General features: G+C 38.9%; 2 protein-coding genes across 4 annotated transcripts in view; one reads left to right on the top strand and one right to left on the bottom strand.

The window, feature by feature from the left end:
• LOC145492241 (uncharacterized) overlaps positions 1-17,688 on the bottom strand; it is a 629,788-nt gene that overhangs the window by 12,143 nt on the left and 599,957 nt on the right. The gene's annotated exons all lie outside the window — the stretch shown is intronic.
• Positions 1,100-16,202, top strand: LOC145492385 (tolloid-like protein 2). Of its 3 annotated transcripts, XR_014049982.1 has the most exons (9): positions 1,100-1,750; positions 1,928-2,039; positions 7,856-8,012; positions 8,625-8,797; positions 9,300-9,545; positions 10,099-10,255; positions 10,564-10,736; positions 14,636-14,878; positions 15,483-16,202. XR_014049982.1 is itself a non-coding variant. In XM_081471832.1 (8 exons), the coding sequence occupies exons 2-8, from the start codon at positions 1,943-1,945 to the stop codon at positions 14,692-14,694; spliced, it is 1,062 nt and encodes a 353-aa protein (XP_081327958.1). In that variant the 5' UTR covers positions 1,100-1,750; positions 1,928-1,942; the 3' UTR covers positions 14,695-15,189. The 3 variants fall into 3 exon arrangements, 1 of the variants encoding a protein (XP_081327958.1); XM_081471832.1 differs by lacking the exon at positions 15,483-16,202 and having other exon boundaries at positions 14,636-15,189; XR_014049983.1 differs by lacking the exon at positions 1,100-1,750 and having other exon boundaries at positions 1,786-2,039.

The following is a 17,688-nucleotide window of genomic DNA, read 5'->3' as shown; positions in this document are numbered from 1 at the left end:
CGTAACTATTTCGTGATTATTCCAATTTGTTTCGTATGAAAACTGCTGGCGAGCTGTGTAAGGTCTAAATTTCTATGAACGGTGTTAAAGCAAAAAAAACGAAGGAAAAACTTGCCGTCAGGCGCTCACGTTCTTGAAGTTGATGTTTTGCAGCGGACGGGAAAGAAGTGTAGCAAATGTAAACCGTACGTACAGAGCGGTTGTTTTTGCTCATTTAACACATTGTTTTGTGTCGTTCTCGTTGCCGTTGCCGTCCTCGTTTTTTTTTTTTAACTAAGGACAGCTGTGGCGTGCGCTGGATGTTTTTTTTTTTTTTTTTTCGTCTTAATATAAATCATAACATGCCCCTTCCTTTCGGTTGATTCATTTGGTAGTATTCATTGGCGGGGAAATTGCAAAAGAAAACAACATTTGGTAAATTCGTTGCAAATAAGGACGAGACGAGCGGTAACTTAAAAATCATTTTCAATAACTAAACTGGTATAAAGAATGAAGTATTGAATAAGCAACTTTAGGGCCTTCAGCATTAATTTATTTCCAATAAATATTGTAAGAAATTGAAAAGCAGATTTGTTGTAGGAAGTGTGCAACACTACACTACAGCTGCAAGGTCAATGTCTCAACACTTTGCATGGAGGGAAAGATGGATTAATTTTCCTTGCTTGGAAAAAATAATAAAAACGTAATTCTCTGTGAAAGTTGCAATGTTGCATGCATTCAAATAAAGACTAGCCCTTTAAAGCTAATCCTCACCCTATGCAATTCGTTGGCTTGTGTTTTTCGCTCCATAGGCAGATCTAAATCAAGATGGCATCAAGATCATTTTATTCTGCTGGTTCAGCTTTGTTTGGGACTGTTTACTTTTTCTTTTAACAAAAAACAATATATTTAAGATAGAGCTTTGCGGTGGCGTAATTTGTAATATTGCTGTTTTGATTAAAATGTCCGACTGGGAACCTTTTAATAAAGCCGGAGAAATACATCGTTTGAAAACCGCCAAAACAAATAATGCTTTTGCAACAGTGAAACTATCATTGTTTTCATTTCTGTTCAGTAAAAATGAGCTAACGCTGTGAACAATTTTCAGTAAATAATGACCAGATGGTCATCCAGTAAACCGTTCTGCTCAGTTTTTGTCTTTGCCCTCCTTGGCCTTTTTATATCTCTCTGATTTATTTCTTTACAAATAATTCTTTTCTGGTTTCAAAGTCTAATCTATGCTTCTTATAAATGCAATATTTTTCCTTGGAACGTGGATCACTCTCACTAGGTTTTACCATCTTTTTTTTCAATTTCGTTTGCGCGTGTTCTCGTCCATCTGTTAATTCTTGGGTTTGAACAGCAGGCTTCGCACTTTCATGTGCCAATTCCGCCAACGAAATGAGATCCCAAAATTATTTTTCTCGTGATTTACACGCCAGCTAACATCGTCGTAATAAATTTCTATTGAGTAAGAGACGCAAGAAATCCGCAGATATTTGTCGAACAAAAGAATTTTCTCGGCTACAGTTCGACCATATGGTGATGTGATTGTTTGACTATATATAAAGACATTCAATGGACTCATCAGAATGTAGAAACCTTGACAGAAGAAACACTGTTTGTTAGTTTAAGGAAGATCATTGTAAACTGCCTTGAGTCAAAAGCAGCTACGTTCCACTTTACAAGAGGGCGCACGAATGTCGCTGTTTGTGAAATCAAATGATTAAGGATTTTTGTGGTTTTCCCATTTTGGTTTTAAAAGTTGCATGTACGTAGCATGAATTCAAAGTGCTTTTACTCCAGCTTTTCAAAGAACTGTATGTTTTTCACGAATGTATATTCTTCCTTATTATCCTAGCTATTCAAACTAGTTAGGTCAGACTTTAAAACTTCAGAACATTTTACTGCCTTTTAATCCACAGTTGTTCTGTTTTGTTTGTTAAAGTGCATTATACTTGCGATGCTCCAAGACACGAAATACATCTGCTCTCTCAAGATGCTTCTCTCCCTCTTTTTTGTGGTTTGGAAAGCGCAAAACGAGGCTCTCGCTACACAAGGTGAGCAACTTTAAATTTGCTTCAACTGTTTTACTAATTCCTCAGTGGTCACCATTTCGATTTAAATGTTCTTGACTTGCAACTGAGATCTTCTTCAACATCCTCGACAGCAGTGTTCACTCTCAAGACAAGTTTCCTTTTACTGTGTGATGAATTTGACTTAAAACTTAACAATTAAAAAATAGACCAGTCCATGTGGTCGCGCGTCCGTTCAGTAATGAATCACAGATGGCATCGAAATGTGCAAAGGAAAGACGGTGCCACACAAATAGATAGCCGATCGACTTTTAAGAGTACATCCACGATAGGACCAGGAGATAACCAACCCCCTTGTTTTTTTGTTTTTGTTTTTTTGTTTGTTTGGTTTTTTTTTTAACAAAAATGACCAAAACTCACCTAAAAAATGTTCAAAAGTATAAGGATCTACTGCTATAAGAACTCAACCAAATCTTTTCAAATTTCATTGAATGTTGTCCTATCTAACAGCAATCTATTGTCTAAGTTTCGTTTTTCTACGACTAGTTCCTATCACACAAGTCGTCACAGCCAAGACCCCCTCGCACCCAATAGTGAAAACTGTTAAAATACCCAAAGATTAGGCCAAAATATTTCCAATGGCGGAGCATGCTTCAAAATACGGTGCATACCGTCTAAAAGGTGGAACTTCATACTAGCATTATCTGCAAAAAAATCTTTGGGCACTTGCTGAATTATTCCACAGGAGGGCTCCAAACACCTCGTCCTCCACCAGGTACCCGCGTCAATTTTTTTCATTATAGCCCGTAAATTCGGTAATTATGACACAGCAACAGACAGAAAATGCCACAAAATGGTTACACATCATAAAATTTAATGAAATAGAACCATTTCGAAGGCTTTCGTTCGTCGTAAGCCATGAAAATAACAATCGACGGCTTAATGATGGCTTCTATTTACATATAAGTGAGCTACGTGACAGGACTTACTCTTTGTTAAGTCAAACACGAGGGTTACAGAACATTATCAAAATGCTAACATTGTCTGTATTTGAATGTTAGAATGATTTTATAATGAAATTTTCTTTTATTCGTCTAATAAAGGAATAATATATTTGCTTGAAACTTGCACGCCACATCGCATCTTGATGCGGAAAGACCTCGCTATGCTGAAAACAAAATCAACTGCGTGTTTTTGTGACCTGTGCCCTAAAGAAATGTCCTTTATTTAAACTATCAAAGAGAAAAGTCAAAATAAATATGATCAAACAGATAAACACTTTGATAAAAAGTTACGTTTCTAGCTTCTATTGATTTGAAGCCGTGTTCTAATGATGAGAGCTTCAGCCACGTATGGGTCTTTCTCCTCATCTCACTTTCTCCTTCCTCGGGTACCGGTTCTGTCGGTGCTGGCCTCGCCTCCTGTGTTCTTTGAAGAGCCCCACTCCTGTTTAATGCGGCCAATCTGCCGAAATATCTGGAAAGTTGGGTAGATGTCAGCCATTCATCTTCTGTGAACACCTTCGTTCCCTCAGCGGTTCGCATGGACCTCATTCGTGCTACTACATCCTCAGCCGTTGCTTTATTTCCAGTTTCCTCTCAGTTAAAGGAACACTTTGCGCAAAAATTGGCGCACTTTGGCGGTGAAATGAACAGACTTATTGGTCATTTTTAGTGCTTAGCCCATGTCAGCTGTTGGCGGTGCGTCTTCCGACTGGCTATGGGAAACTGAGGCGGATGCAGATGTGGGCAGATGAACTGCTTCTATTTAGCTACCAGAAATTGACCTGCACTTCTCTGCCCACTTTTTCTTCATCAAATCGTACGTAGACTCTTCTTTCTCTAATGCCAGAAGGTGTTTCCCGGCATCAAGGTGTCACTGAAAGTTGCTGTGACTTTCTTAAAGCTTTATACAGCCCTCCTTTGGGCAGCCAAAGTCCACACTCTGGAAGTGCTACAGGATGTTGTTCTCACGGAAGACACCAGTCAGCATGTCAGGACTACTGAACACCTGGTGAACTTGTAAGTTCGTCGGGACTTGAGGGGTACCGAGACGCGCCAGCGACGCCAAGGAAAAGACTTTTCCGGGTTGTTTGACATTTTAGGCCAGCCAAGTGATGATATCTCCACTTTCAGTGAACGCGAAGTTGTTCAAAGACTGTATGCCACGCAGCGAGTGCTTGGTCATGTTTTGGGACCTTTCGTCAACCTTGTATACCACTGAGTAGCAGCCTTTGATGCACCCATGCGAGTTGATAGCAGCTTTCATGTCACTGGTTGTATTGACGTCATTGCCCTCATTAATGTAGCGCCTAATGTGGAAGGCGCGGTGGCCTCGTGGTTAGTGCGCTCGTGTCCGGATCGAGCTGTCCGGGTTCGCGCCCAGTTCGGGGACATTGTGTTGTGTTCTTGGGCAAGACACTTTATATTCTCACAGTGCCTCTCTCCACCCAGGTTTATAAATGGGAACCGGCGAACTTAATGCTGGGGGTAACTCTCAGATGGACTAGCATCCCATCCAGGTGGCAGTAAAAATACTCCTAGTCGCTTCATGCTACAGGAACCTGGATAAGCTCCGGCCTGGTGGGCCACCTGGCTCGTATGTAGACTTTACCTTACCCACCTTAATGTGGCTCTTCACGGCGGCGTCTCGGCGTTCACATATGTCTTTCCCAGCTGAGGCCTCACTGAAGTCATAACGAGCTATGCGGACACCAACGCACTGTCCAAGGCTTGGAAGACTGAGAAGAAGAAAAGCGCAGTTATAACAGCCTGCGTTGTCAGATCTCAGAAAGGCTTTATTCAGTCTAGATTCCTGTCGCTTCTTGGTGGTTAATGAATCTTTGATGATGGAGTCAACGCTGAACCAGTTTTGATTGCATTCATCAAATACGTGGATAAATGTACGTGGCTGAAAATCATAATAGTAAAGCATTTTTTAGCATGAATAATGTTGAATAATGCTAAACTCTGCTTTTCTATCGGAAAGATGTTCTTACCTAAGGAGTACTTCACTTGAATCCACTGCTAGTCGCAGATCTGAGACGGCATTCTTTAGCTCCTCGCACCGGTCACAGGTGATGGCATGCTGATGTTGGCACTGACCCTTGTAGACTGTTTCTGTCCTACAGAGGGAGAACACTCTGCAGTGATCTGCACACGGGGATTCGCTGGCTGTGTGGATCTTGAAATCCGTTTTCAGATACTGCCGACCAGCTATTCAGTCCTGTCATAGAAAAATAGACAATAATAAACATTGATACTCTGTTAGCTTATTCAAAATTGTGACAACTTGTGCACCTACAGCAATAATGGAAGGTGTTTGTATCTCACCGGCTTGTTTGAGTTGACGAGTGATGTCTTCAAGAGTGGCGAGCACCTGCATCCCATCTGTCTGAGCGTTATCAAGACCGCCTAACGATTTCTTTGGTGAAACCCCAAACCTCAACAGAAACAAAAATGCTTTGGTTTCAAACTATTGTTATTTCTCAACGCAAACCTCTACTGTTACACCACTACTACAATTAACTCTGATCAAAATTTGTTGTTTACGAACGTTTTATAACCCACACCTTGATTATATTGAAGAGCGTGGAGCGTCCGAGAGGCTTAAAATTGGACTCTACACACAAGTTCAAGTACATGCGCATTAGGTGGGAGGATATAACTGTGCACACCATGTTCGGGATTTCTAAGCTCTGGCCACTCTCCTGTTTAAACGTTCTGGTGCCATACGCCACATCTTGAAGAAATTATGGACTGGAAAAGAAGTCAAGAAGTGGTCAACTTTGACAGTATCAAAACGGCACCTGGTGATCCTTGGTTGGTCATTGGGTTGCCCGGGCTTAGTTTGGAACGCGCGCTTCCTTGCCTCGTAGATTCTCCATTTTGAAAGACCCGAAATCAAAGCCAGTAGCTCGGTCTTCGAGTAGTCGGTCACAAAAAGCAACAGGATCTGCTGTCTCGTGTACCAATAGGCGGCCTCCTCATACAAAATTACCAGTCTGGCAACCAGCGTGTCTTCGACTATACCCTCAGCCGCTTGTAAACGACTGTACCGATACGTGACTTGCTCGCAGCGCCTTCAATAGCCTGTTCCGCTTTTTTCTAGTAATAGCGCTGGGTCCTGGATGACATGGTAAGAATGCCAGATTGGCAGTGTGACCTCACCGGGCTGACCCTGCCTTCAGTAGCCATTCTGAGAAAATTATTAAGGTAGTAAAGGCGGCGCTGTATTTGAGGGGTGGGCTGCCATTCTGCTGACGTCTCTACTTCAATAGAGCAAAGTCTTTTTGATAACGTTTTCTGTACCAAGATGCGATGTCAGGCGTGCAAGTTTCAAGCGAATGTTTTATTCCTTTATTAGGCGAACCAAAGCAAACTTCATTATACAATCATTCTAACGTTCAAATATAGACAATGTAAGCATTTTGATAGTGTTCTGTGAGTCGCGTAATTGAGTTAGCGAAGAAAAGTCCTGTCACGCAGTTCACTCATACAATAATAGAAGCCATCATTAAGTCGCCGATTGTTATTCTCATGGCTTACGATAAACAAAAGCCTTCAAAATGATTCTATTTCATTAAATTTTACGGTGTGTAACTATTTTTTGGCATTTTCTGTCTGTTGCTATGTCATTATTACCGAATTAGAGCGTTATAAATGAAAAACAAAAAATTGACGTGGGCACCCTGTGGTGGACGAAGTTTTCTTTTTTTTTTTTTAAGCTATTAGATAGAAATGGGTCAATTGCAATTTCATTAAAGTGTCTGGTATGTAACCATTTTGTGGCATTTTCAGTCTGTTGCTGTGTTATAATCACCGAGTTTGCGTGCTATAATGAAAAAAATTCCGCCGGTCCTCTGTGGTGGACGAGGTGTTTGGAGCCCTCCTGTGGAATAATTCAGTGAGAGCTCAAAGATTTTTTTGCAGATAATGTTAGTATGAAGTCCCAACTTTTAGACGGCATGCTCTGTATTTTTAAGCGTGCTCCGACATTGGAGATACTTCGGCCTAATCTTTGGGTATTTTTACAGTTTTCACTATTGGGTGCGAAGGGGGTCTTGGCTGAAACGACTTGTGTGATAGGAACTAGTGGCAGAAAAACGAAAGGTAGACAATAGATTGTCGTTGGGTAGGACAAAATTGAACTCTTATAGCGGTAGAGCTTTATACTTTTGACCATTTTTAGGTGATTTTTGGTCATCTTTGTAAAAAAAAAAGAAAAACAAGGGGGTGGTCAACTCCCCCCCCCCCGGTTTTGACCAAATTTCCTTAACCTTAGACTGAAGTAGGTTTGGGTGAACCCCTTCAAACTGGCCACGTTTTATCGAAATCGGTGAGATGGCTTGTGCCGCTTCTGCCTGGTCCTATCGGGGATGCACTCTTAACACATTTTGTCAGTTCTGTAATCTATTACTGAACAGACGCACGGCAACATGGAATCTATTTGTTTTATATAATAAAGAAACATCTTGAGTTTTGCTTTGTGGCGCTCAACTGAGACTCCTCGAGTCTTTTGTTTTAATCATTTCTACAAAGAAACGTGTCTTCCTTTTTTAATTCTTCTTCTTCCTTTTAGAGTTAATCCACAGCCTCGGAAAGACTTTTTTTCTACGTCTTCGTTCGACCACTCTGGTAAAATGTCCTTTAAGTTTTCAAAACTTTCCGCCATTTAAAACAAAAAACAACAACAACAACAACAGCAACGGAGGAAAAAGTTATTTAATGATGCCGTCATCTGTGCGTCGGTCCTCTAGTAGAACGCAAGTAAGAACCAATCAAAATCCATGCATAATGCAGCTTATTATATAAAACGTTTTAACTGATTTGCTCCTGCAGGCTGTGGTTCTGTGGTAAACAATACACTGAAAAGCCCCGGGTACCCGAGTAATTACCCGAACGATATGACCTGTGTTTACGGGGTGTCCATTCCACCCAACATGGCTCTAAAGGTTGTCTTTGAATATTTTCATCTGGAGTATTCGTCCTCATGCAGGTAAGTAACGTTGCATCTTGTAAAGTCGTGCAGTGGAAATAAGACTCGAAATGAAATGCAGTCTTTGGATATTTGTCTTTAGGTTAGGTTTTACAATGTTCATAAAGCAAAATACAGCAACGACGGAATTTCAGAACTGGAATCTACAAGAAGCCCTCCATACTTGCAAGTGTGAATGTTTGGGACTTTCTGGTAAACAAAAAAAAAAACGAGCTAGCTAAAAAAAAGTTGAGTAACTGATTTTCATCCCTTTGCTTTTGTTTAACTTAGGAAAAATAATTGCGTCGACCCTAACTTTGTATTCAAATTGAAAAATAATTAGCGTGATGGGATCCAACAGTTTGCAAAGTTGTAAAAACGCCTTTGGAGTGGATTCAGAGCCACCTTACGTTTTCCTTCGAGATTGTTTCGAAGATTAGTCGAAGGTGATTTTAATGTATCGACGTCATCCTTTGTCCACAAACTCGGTTGCCAGAAGGGGTACCTATGACGATTTTACCCGGTTTGAATTCAAGGAAAGCATAAATGATAATGAAGTCTTACGTTACCAAAGAGACAACAGATGTATGTTTGAATTAAATTACCACAAACTGTACACAATTTTCCTTACAGCTTGGACTTTTTAGAGATTGCTGATGAAAACAATGCTACAGTAGATACATTCTGCGGTGATGAAACTGGGAAGGAAGTTCTTGTAGGTGGAAACTACGCTGTCTTAAGATTTGTCTCAGACTCCTCTATGGGGGAAAAAGGATTTGAGATTTCTTTCAAGGCTGCTAAACCTAGTAAGTGCAATCACAAACAAGATAACAGAGTTTGAGAATATAGTGGCTTTTAATTGAGTATAGTAAAACCAAAATTACTCTGACCAATCACAGACAGACAGCATACAGCTCAGTGAACAAATCCGAATTTGAAGTAACTAAATGTAACCAGCGCGAAGCGCAGGAGAATGTGCTCGCGCAACTAGCGATTGGTTTTGGTTTTGCTTCTCATTCGCTAAGAAATTAAAGTGGCTCGAATTTTCTCAACCAATCAGAGCGAAGTGAAGCAAAACCAAAGCAAACGCGAATTTCTCTTGAAACTAAATTGAAAAAAACACTCCATTTTATTTCATCGAGATAACGTATAGAGTTAAGATGCCTACAGTTCCAGGTCTACCAACAGAGCAGAAAGTAATTAAAACAAGCTTTCCTTTTCTCTTCTCCTCCCCATTGCATATTAACATCAACGAAAATTTTCTATCTTCGTTTGTACACGATTGACAAGTATTATCTTACCTCCTAGCCTTACCCAAGGCACTGCTGTCAAATCCAGCTGATTCCATGCTTGTGTATCAGGGACGTAAACTGTCATGTTCGGTAACAGCAAATGGAACGTTTCCCATATACGTAGCCATTGTATTGAACTCTTCAGTATTGGTAAATAAAACTAAAACTGCCGAAGTTGTTCTAATGGATGAAGGGAACTACAGCTGTGTGGCTACTAACAAATACGGAAGTGACACAAAAGCCATTCTCGTTTCTTTTCTTCGTAAGTCTCTTGTTTTCGTTCTGTTTTGTTTCTTTTTAACGGTTATGTGCAAACCTAAACACATTATACGGCTTTGGCAGCAAATATCAAGGTAACGTAGGTTGACCTTAAATTGTCAGCTTAGAAAACACCCATTCAGTTACGTACTCTTCATCAAGAGAAGCGGATAGAGAAATATATAATGTAGAATGCTATGAAAAAAAAATTGTCGGCAAAACAAGACTTGAGGTCTACAAAACTAACTTGATCTTCGCATTAACTGTTTCAATGGTGCCATTAACAATTAATAAAATTAAGTGAGTATTAAAATGTGAAAGAGAAAAAAAAAGGCAATGGATAGAGTATACCGAGAATGTCTTGAAAGGGCAATGGCCTGTAAAAATGACAATTAAACGAACAACAATGAAAATTATCTTAGATCTGAAAACAGTGGCAATTGTATTAACTAGAATTTTGTGAAATGTCGTCGCGTTTAAAATATTGGGGATGACGTATATGAAATAAGTCATATATGATTTTTTTTTTCAAATAGTTTTTCTGTTTGTTTTGACAGCTTGTTTCCGGGTAGTTAACAATGCATTGATAAGTCCTGGGTACCCAAACGACTATCCCAACAATCTACACTGCGTTCACAAAGTACCCATTCCACACAAGATGGCGTTGAAATTTGTCTTTCAATATTTTGACGTAGAATTTTATTACCACTGTGGGTAAGTTGCTATCCTAGGGAAAAGTAGAGATAATATTTAATTGTCTTGCTAAAAATGTATACAAACAATAAAATGACCGCAAAGAGACACGAAAAAATAATGAACAAATTTTGCATGGTGGATTCAAGGTTATGATGCCCAACTCGGGAAGAACAACTCCCAAAAACTTTCATTTTCTTAGTTTTGATCCCTTTGGCGGCATATTATGTGGTCATGAAAAAGAAAACAATACAAACAAAGAACGGCCGGAATAATGTTAATGTCGAGCAAGACGAATGACACCACAAATCACTGATCTTTCCTTGCAGATATGACTACGTGGAGATTGCTGATAATAGCAATGCAATAGCTACTAAATACTGCGGCAATCAAACTGGGAAGCAAGTTGTTTTAGGAGGGGACTATGCAGTGCTGACATTTTATTCTGACTATGCTGCACCAGCAAAAGGATTTGTGATCATTTTCACCGTAGTTCAACCGAGTAAGTCCAATAAGAAATACGACAACTTCCTTTTTTTTGCATTTGCAGTTTGTAAACTGGTCGATGTTGATGCATTCGCAAGTGTCTTCTTTCACTCAGACTCAAGCGCTCTTTAATTTATCTAAATACATGGCATCCAGTGAAGTAATGGAGACCGTGAATTGGTTAACAATCAAATTAAGAGTGCCTGCCTGTAGAAATCAGACAAATTCTTAATTTCGCGGCGAGGGTCCAAATTCGATTTCGCTCATATTCTTATGGTAGATAGGCTAGGACATGACAAAAACTACTGGATAGTTTTTTTGGCAAAATATCCTTTTATTTCAAAGAAATATGCAAATTACCAAATTTCGTTAAAATCGTCATTTGACGCACCATTTTATTAAACAAGTTTGAGAGCCTCGCATGCAAAACCACATCATTCTTCCGTCTTTAAAACACTCAAATATTTTTGTGTAATGTTTAAATGTGTACTGGGTTGATTTTAGGGAATGTTGCGTTGTGTTTTTGGGTGCAAAATAATTAAATTTCGAAGACATGTATTTCATTCACTTAGAAGTACTTCGTGAATATAATTTATTTTCACCATGTGCGAAACCGTCAAATGGATTCAGCTTCTGGTGGTTGAATCGCAGAACGATGGTCTACAGATTCCTGTAAAAATTTTAGGGGGGCAAATTATTGTGAGCGACGCGAGAGCTTTTCAAAGTACGTCAAAAATGCAAATATTTGACCATCCTTCGTCAAATTTCAATTTACGGGTAAGCCGTATATTTTAGCATACGTCAAATGACGACCTATATTAAGTTGAAATAGACACAGAGCTGATAATTTCGAAATGTTCTAACCTTATTTGCTGTAAAAAGCAGGTCCAAAAGCCAATTTGACGTATTTCTAGCCGATCTCGCACCATTCGTCGCACAAAAAGCAGAAATTTGCTTTCGTTTAGACAACGCTAACGTCCGATGTACATCGCCTACTGTCAACCTATTATTGGTAGAATACCATGAATCTGTGACCATCTTTCGGCGCATATGAACATCACTGCATCTAAGTCAAAAACGGCTGAGTCATTTGTAGATACAGTGGAACCCCGTTAATGCGGACACCAAAGGGACACGATAAAGTGTCCGCATTATCCGGGTATCCGTATTAAGCGGGCTAATTTAAGAGAAAATATATGAGCTTTTTAGTTGTCGGGACAAAAACAACTGTCCGTTAGAAGTAGGTGTCCGTATTAAGCGGGTGTCCGTAGAGCGGGGTTTCACTGTAGTTGCTTGCTTTGCACTGCGCCAAAATATTACGTTTGATGCTGACCATTGCTGATAAGCGCGTCGGCGCAGCACAATCTTACAGCCGTTATTTGTTCGTCACGCAATGCTGTCACGGCATATGCTGCACATTTTGATCTATTTTCTAAAGAGCATTCTCAGGATAAGTGAAACAATTTATTAATTGTTTATCTGTTCATATATATAATAATGTGTGTATATTTATATAATTGTCACGGTATTCTATAGTGAACGTGGCCTCGGTCCAAATCACGTTTGTTGTACGTTCTGATGCTTCAGACAACAGCTGATAAAGCTAGTGCCTGTACTCACTAGAATTCAAAAAAAAAAAAAAAAAAAAAAATCGCCATAAACAAATTATAGATCAATGAAGCAAGACCTAGCTGAAATAAAAATAGGAAATCACAACGTGTCTAATTCGTGAGAAAAACAGACTAAATTTAATTAGTAATTACGTGAGTAAACAACCCTGGCCATGCCATTTTATTTGGCGTATTTTGTTTGCTTAGTGGCGGGGCATTGGAAGGTTGGTAACAGAAAATAGAGGACTGTTGTCAATACAGTCCAAAATTATTGTCCGTAAAATGCTGTAAATAAAACCCCTATTGACCAGTTATCTCTATTAAGCGTCCGCGGCCACCATTTGGTCGTTCCGATAAGGGTTTCTTTATTGTCTTTACCCCTATTAAGCGGCCACCCAAAATTTAAAAACTTTGTTTTGGAAAGGGCAATGGCAGATAAGAGTCTCAAATTGAACGTGACGAGTGATAATTCAAACACACGTGTATCATGGGTGTCTTGAATTGACACCATGTTCACCAAGAAATTTATAACCGATAGTGAAAAATATTCAAGGTACACCAACCTCTATTAAGCGGCCAACCCCTATTGAGCGGTCACCACCCATTTCCCGGAGGGTAACCCACTGTATTGTATGTAAAGTTAAACCAAAAATAATTGCACAGCACGAAAAGACCTAGGTACGAGTTTTAACGTTACAGTATTACGCAGGGCATGTAAAAGATGACAACAGGGGCAGTGGTAAACTATTCATTCTTTTCATTTCTAAAGTTAATCTCTTCCTACTCAACAAGATTGTGTACTCCCAGTGGTTCCAAGCCTTACGGAGCCTTACGTATTAGGATAGAAACTGTCGTACCCCTGCCCCCTAAAATGGGATGACAGCATTGCGTGACAAAGAAACAAGGAACCGCTGCAAGCAAGGATTCAAGCAGCAATAGATCAAACCATGATCATCAAACGTAATATTTTGGTGTAGTGCAAAGCAAGCGACTATCTACAAATGACTCAGCCGTTTTTGACTTAGATGCAGTGGTGATCATATGTGTCGAAAGAGGGTCACAGATTCATGGTATTCGACCATGACAGTTGGCGATGTGCATCGGACGTTATGTAAACAAAAGCAAACTTCTGCTTTATGTGCGAAGAATGGTGAGAAAAACACGTCAAATCGGCTTTTGGACCTGCCTTTTACAGCAAATAAGGTTAAAACATCTCGAAATTATCAGCTCTGTGTCTATTTCAACTTAATATAGGTCAAGTCATTCGGCGCATGCTAAAATATACGTCTAACCCGTAAATTGAAATTTGACGACGGATGATCAAATATTTGCATTTTTGACGTACTTTGAAAAGCTCTCGCGTCGCTCACAATCATTTGCCCGAAGAAATTTTTACAGGAATCTGTAGACCATCCTTCTGGGATTCAACCACCAGAAGCTCAATCCATTTGAAGGTTTCGCACTTGGTGAAAATTAATTATATTCACGAAGTACTTTTAAGTGAATGAAATACATGTCTTCGAAATTTAATTATTTTGCACCCAAAAAGACAACTTAAGTTAAAAATTAGAAATATCTAAATTGATGTAGAACGTAACAATATATTACCTGACAGTTTATGTGGAAATATTCTAAGTAAACGCACGAGGGCACGAGGGCCATCCGTAGATACAATAGCAGATTTATGACAGACTCATTAACCTATCGAGGGTCTATATTATGGAACATGGTGAACTACAATGATAAAACAACTAATGTAAGCTTCAAGGAATGAAAGAAACGGCTAATTGCCAGGGATTTTTTCAAAGACTTTATTTTTGACGGCACAGCAGTTAGTTTTTACTGATCAAATATTTTACATGTATATATTTCATTGTGACGTAGTAAAGGCTTGTAAGGTTTAAATCCTATCGTGCTTAAATAAAGGTTTTATGTTGTTTTATGTTTATGTTGAACATTTTGCTTGATAGTATGCTGTCATGGGTGAGCAGACCAAAGTGAGGGTGAGAGAGGAAAAAAAAAAATCATAGGAATAAGGGATTATATGGCATCCTCTCAATAAAGAAATGAACTACTCCCAAAAGCACCAAATCAACTTCTTCTATTAATCTAGCTGTTGCATATGTTGTATATCTACACTGTAGGTCATCGGTCATGACTAACGCCTGCCCACTTTAATAAAGTGTGTCCTCTGCATCCGCTATTTTGAGTGCGTAACGTCTTCACTCTTCTTCGGAAATCACTTAACTGGTTATGGTGATTTTCCAGTGGGTCACAATGGCGTTAGTTTTCTCTTATCTTTTAGCTCCACCAAGGATTTTGCTGCCAAATCCAGCTCCGGTGGTACGCCTATACCAAGGGTAATACCTTCAGTGCTCAGCCATTGGAACTCTGCCCGTATACGTATCTATTACAGACAGCACCTCGTACCTATTTGGGAATAGGACAAACAGTTTACATGCAATGATAATGGAAGAAGGGAACTACACCTGTGTGGCAACCAGCAGATATGGGACTGACGAAAGGGTTATTCCAGTCATGTTTAAAGGTACGATTTGTCTTTGACAGGACTAGAGAAAAACAGTCACATCCAAGAATTCGTGACAACCCGTACCTTTAATGAGTGAATACGTTATTTTTGGGATCAGTAGAAAACAGACGCAGCGAAGGCTAAGCAACTCGTACTAACAAGAAAAGATAAAATTACGCGGTCAGTTGCGAAGGCCCTGATCAGAATGACGCCGTAAAGACCCTGCCAGATGTTCATCAAAATGAACTCAAGTCTCGCCGTAGACAACCCCATTTCAGGGGAATTTTTTCCATTTGATTTTTTTTCGTTCCCTATTTCACTATTTTGAACTAACTTCAACAGTTGGGTTGAATTAAGAATTTGTGTTTTCTAGTTGTGATTCTAATATATTAAGCTTTGTTTCAGTTGCCTTTTTAAAAGCCATAAAAGTAGTTAATAGGGAACATATAATCAGAAGGCATTATGACCAATTCATATTCAATTATTTACTGCTTTATGCTGTCATAAGTAAGAAATATTTGTATGAAACATTGCAATGAAAAGTACATTTCATCCGGAATACATTGTACTTAGTGTTGACAGCCGCTAGAACAAACGGAAACTACGACATTTTGTTTGGCAGGATGTGATGCGATGGTAAACAACACACTGACAAGCCACAGGTACCCCAACAAATACCCGAACAACTTGAACTGTGAATACAAAGTTCCTTCTCCCCAAGGCGTGGCTTTAAAAATATACTTTAAAGATTTTTATGTTCAGAGCCACTCCACTTGCAGGTAAGCAGAACATGTTATTCATTATTCATTATCTATGTGACTTGATTAACCAGAACTTCCACTTTTAAGGAAAATAGGTGTAACGAACCCTGATTCCAACCCGTCCCCCAATACTAATTGCAACTCTATATCCTTTTGTAAGCATGGACCGGACTTGTTTAGCATATAGAATAACTATAATTATTTTATAAGTTATCCACTCTCCTTGTAAGTATAAATAATGTAGCGGTACAAATCCTTCCTAACCAGCTCTATAATACAGAATGTGCCCTTGCAGGGATTTTTCACGCAGTGAGATAATGCAATGCATCGGAATCAGAAAAAAATTACTATTCTTTACTGTAGTAATAAGAAAACTTCGTCACAGAAAAAACTCCCCAGATGTAAGGCTACGCTTATTTCGCTTATACCGCCAAATTTCTCAGTGCCATTTCTTGAAGTATTCATTAACACTTGTCAACGTTTAGCTGAAAGGTCTCTTTAGTATCTTCTAGTTTATTAAGGATACTAAAGAGCGCGTAGAGAGTTACAAAACAAATGCACTCCTTGTTAATTTGTTATGGAATATAACAAATGAAATGAACAAAGAGTGATAATTTACAAAAGCTTTGTTGGTCTGAATCCATTCATGGCCGTGCCCGTGAGTATTTTACTTTCCAAATTTGTTGACCGTAATGATATCACGCCATACTCACGCCGTGATTCTGCCAATACACTTGTCGTTCCTTTACCACGCACAAAATATTTTCGTAATAGTTTTTTATTACAGCGTTGCAGTTCTCTGGAACAGTCTGCCCATGTCTGCCCCTTAATGTCAGGAAAGCAGAGAAACTCTGATTGAATTTCGAACCGCTTTAAATAATTACCTTAGCAATCGTTAGAGACACGGCATTCATGGAAACCAGGTTTTAATATTGGCGTAATAGTATTTAAGATAGGTTATATTGTAAGCAATTATATTTATAATTTTCACACTGGGGATTTAACTCCCTCCAAGCGCTAAACAGGTGCAAGTACACCAATTTTGCTTCGTTTTTTGCCAAACTTTGCTTTTATCCCTGGATTACTGTCTTAATTATTTTAGTTGGAAAAAAACTGACAAAATGTCAAATTATGACGTCATAATTAATGACGTCAACAAGACGTGATATATGAAGTTCGTAATTTCATACTATAAACTACATCAAATGATAGAGCGCGACTAGGAGAACAATGTACTGAAAACCATTTCTTAATATGACCAATATTATTTGAGTCAAAACAATTTAAAGAAATTTCAGTGTCCCCCCGGAACTATACTTTTTTCGCAATTTAACCCCCTTGGCTTACTTTCTTCAGTTTTCATTGAAAAATGCTACAAATTCGAAAAAATGAAGATCTTGGTGTACCTAAAAATGATATCGTTTTTTTTTGTTTTCGCCTTTAGAACGATAATTTAATCTCTTAAATAATCGATGAAATCACTTTTTGTGACGTCACACAGTAGTTTTTTTTGTTGCTTATAAACGTATGAATAGCTTTTATTTGGATTTTTTTCTAGCTGTACACGTTCTGCTCATCAGAAGCCATCAGCCTGCAATATAAGTAGAGTTGCAAACACGAAAAAGAGCTTTCATTTCGAAAGTTTTATTTCAGGGGGGATCACTGCTTTACTGAATGAGCATTCCTTGAAGTTCAAATTGTCATATCTCCTTTAATATTTGAGATATTAAAAAGGGATTTCAGATTTCAACTTCTCTCGTTGCCCTCTTTTGAAAGCGTCAAAACAACGTTGGGATTTCCAAACTTTAAATTAAGAGTATGGTGTGACGTCATCGATTATGACGTCATCATCTGACTTTTGCTGTCAATTTTTTGGTCAAAAACGTTGGACTTTTGTCCTCTATTCACTTGCCAAGTTTGATAATGGCATGTCAAGTTTATTTGAAGTAATACAAACATGAGCGCTCAAAGGGGCTTATATCCCCAGTGCGTTTTATCTTTCGTGGTTTGTACTTTTGAATTTTTAGTCTAATTTTATGTCTTTAGCCTGATGAATTTTTACCGAGG

This window comes from Orbicella franksi, chromosome 7 (assembly GCF_964199315.1).
Source record: "Orbicella franksi chromosome 7, jaOrbFran1.1, whole genome shotgun sequence".
Lineage (NCBI taxonomy): Eukaryota > Metazoa > Cnidaria > Anthozoa > Scleractinia > Merulinidae > Orbicella > Orbicella franksi.
Note: the sequence above shows the minus strand (reverse complement) of the source record. Positions and strands in the feature narration are given on the sequence as shown.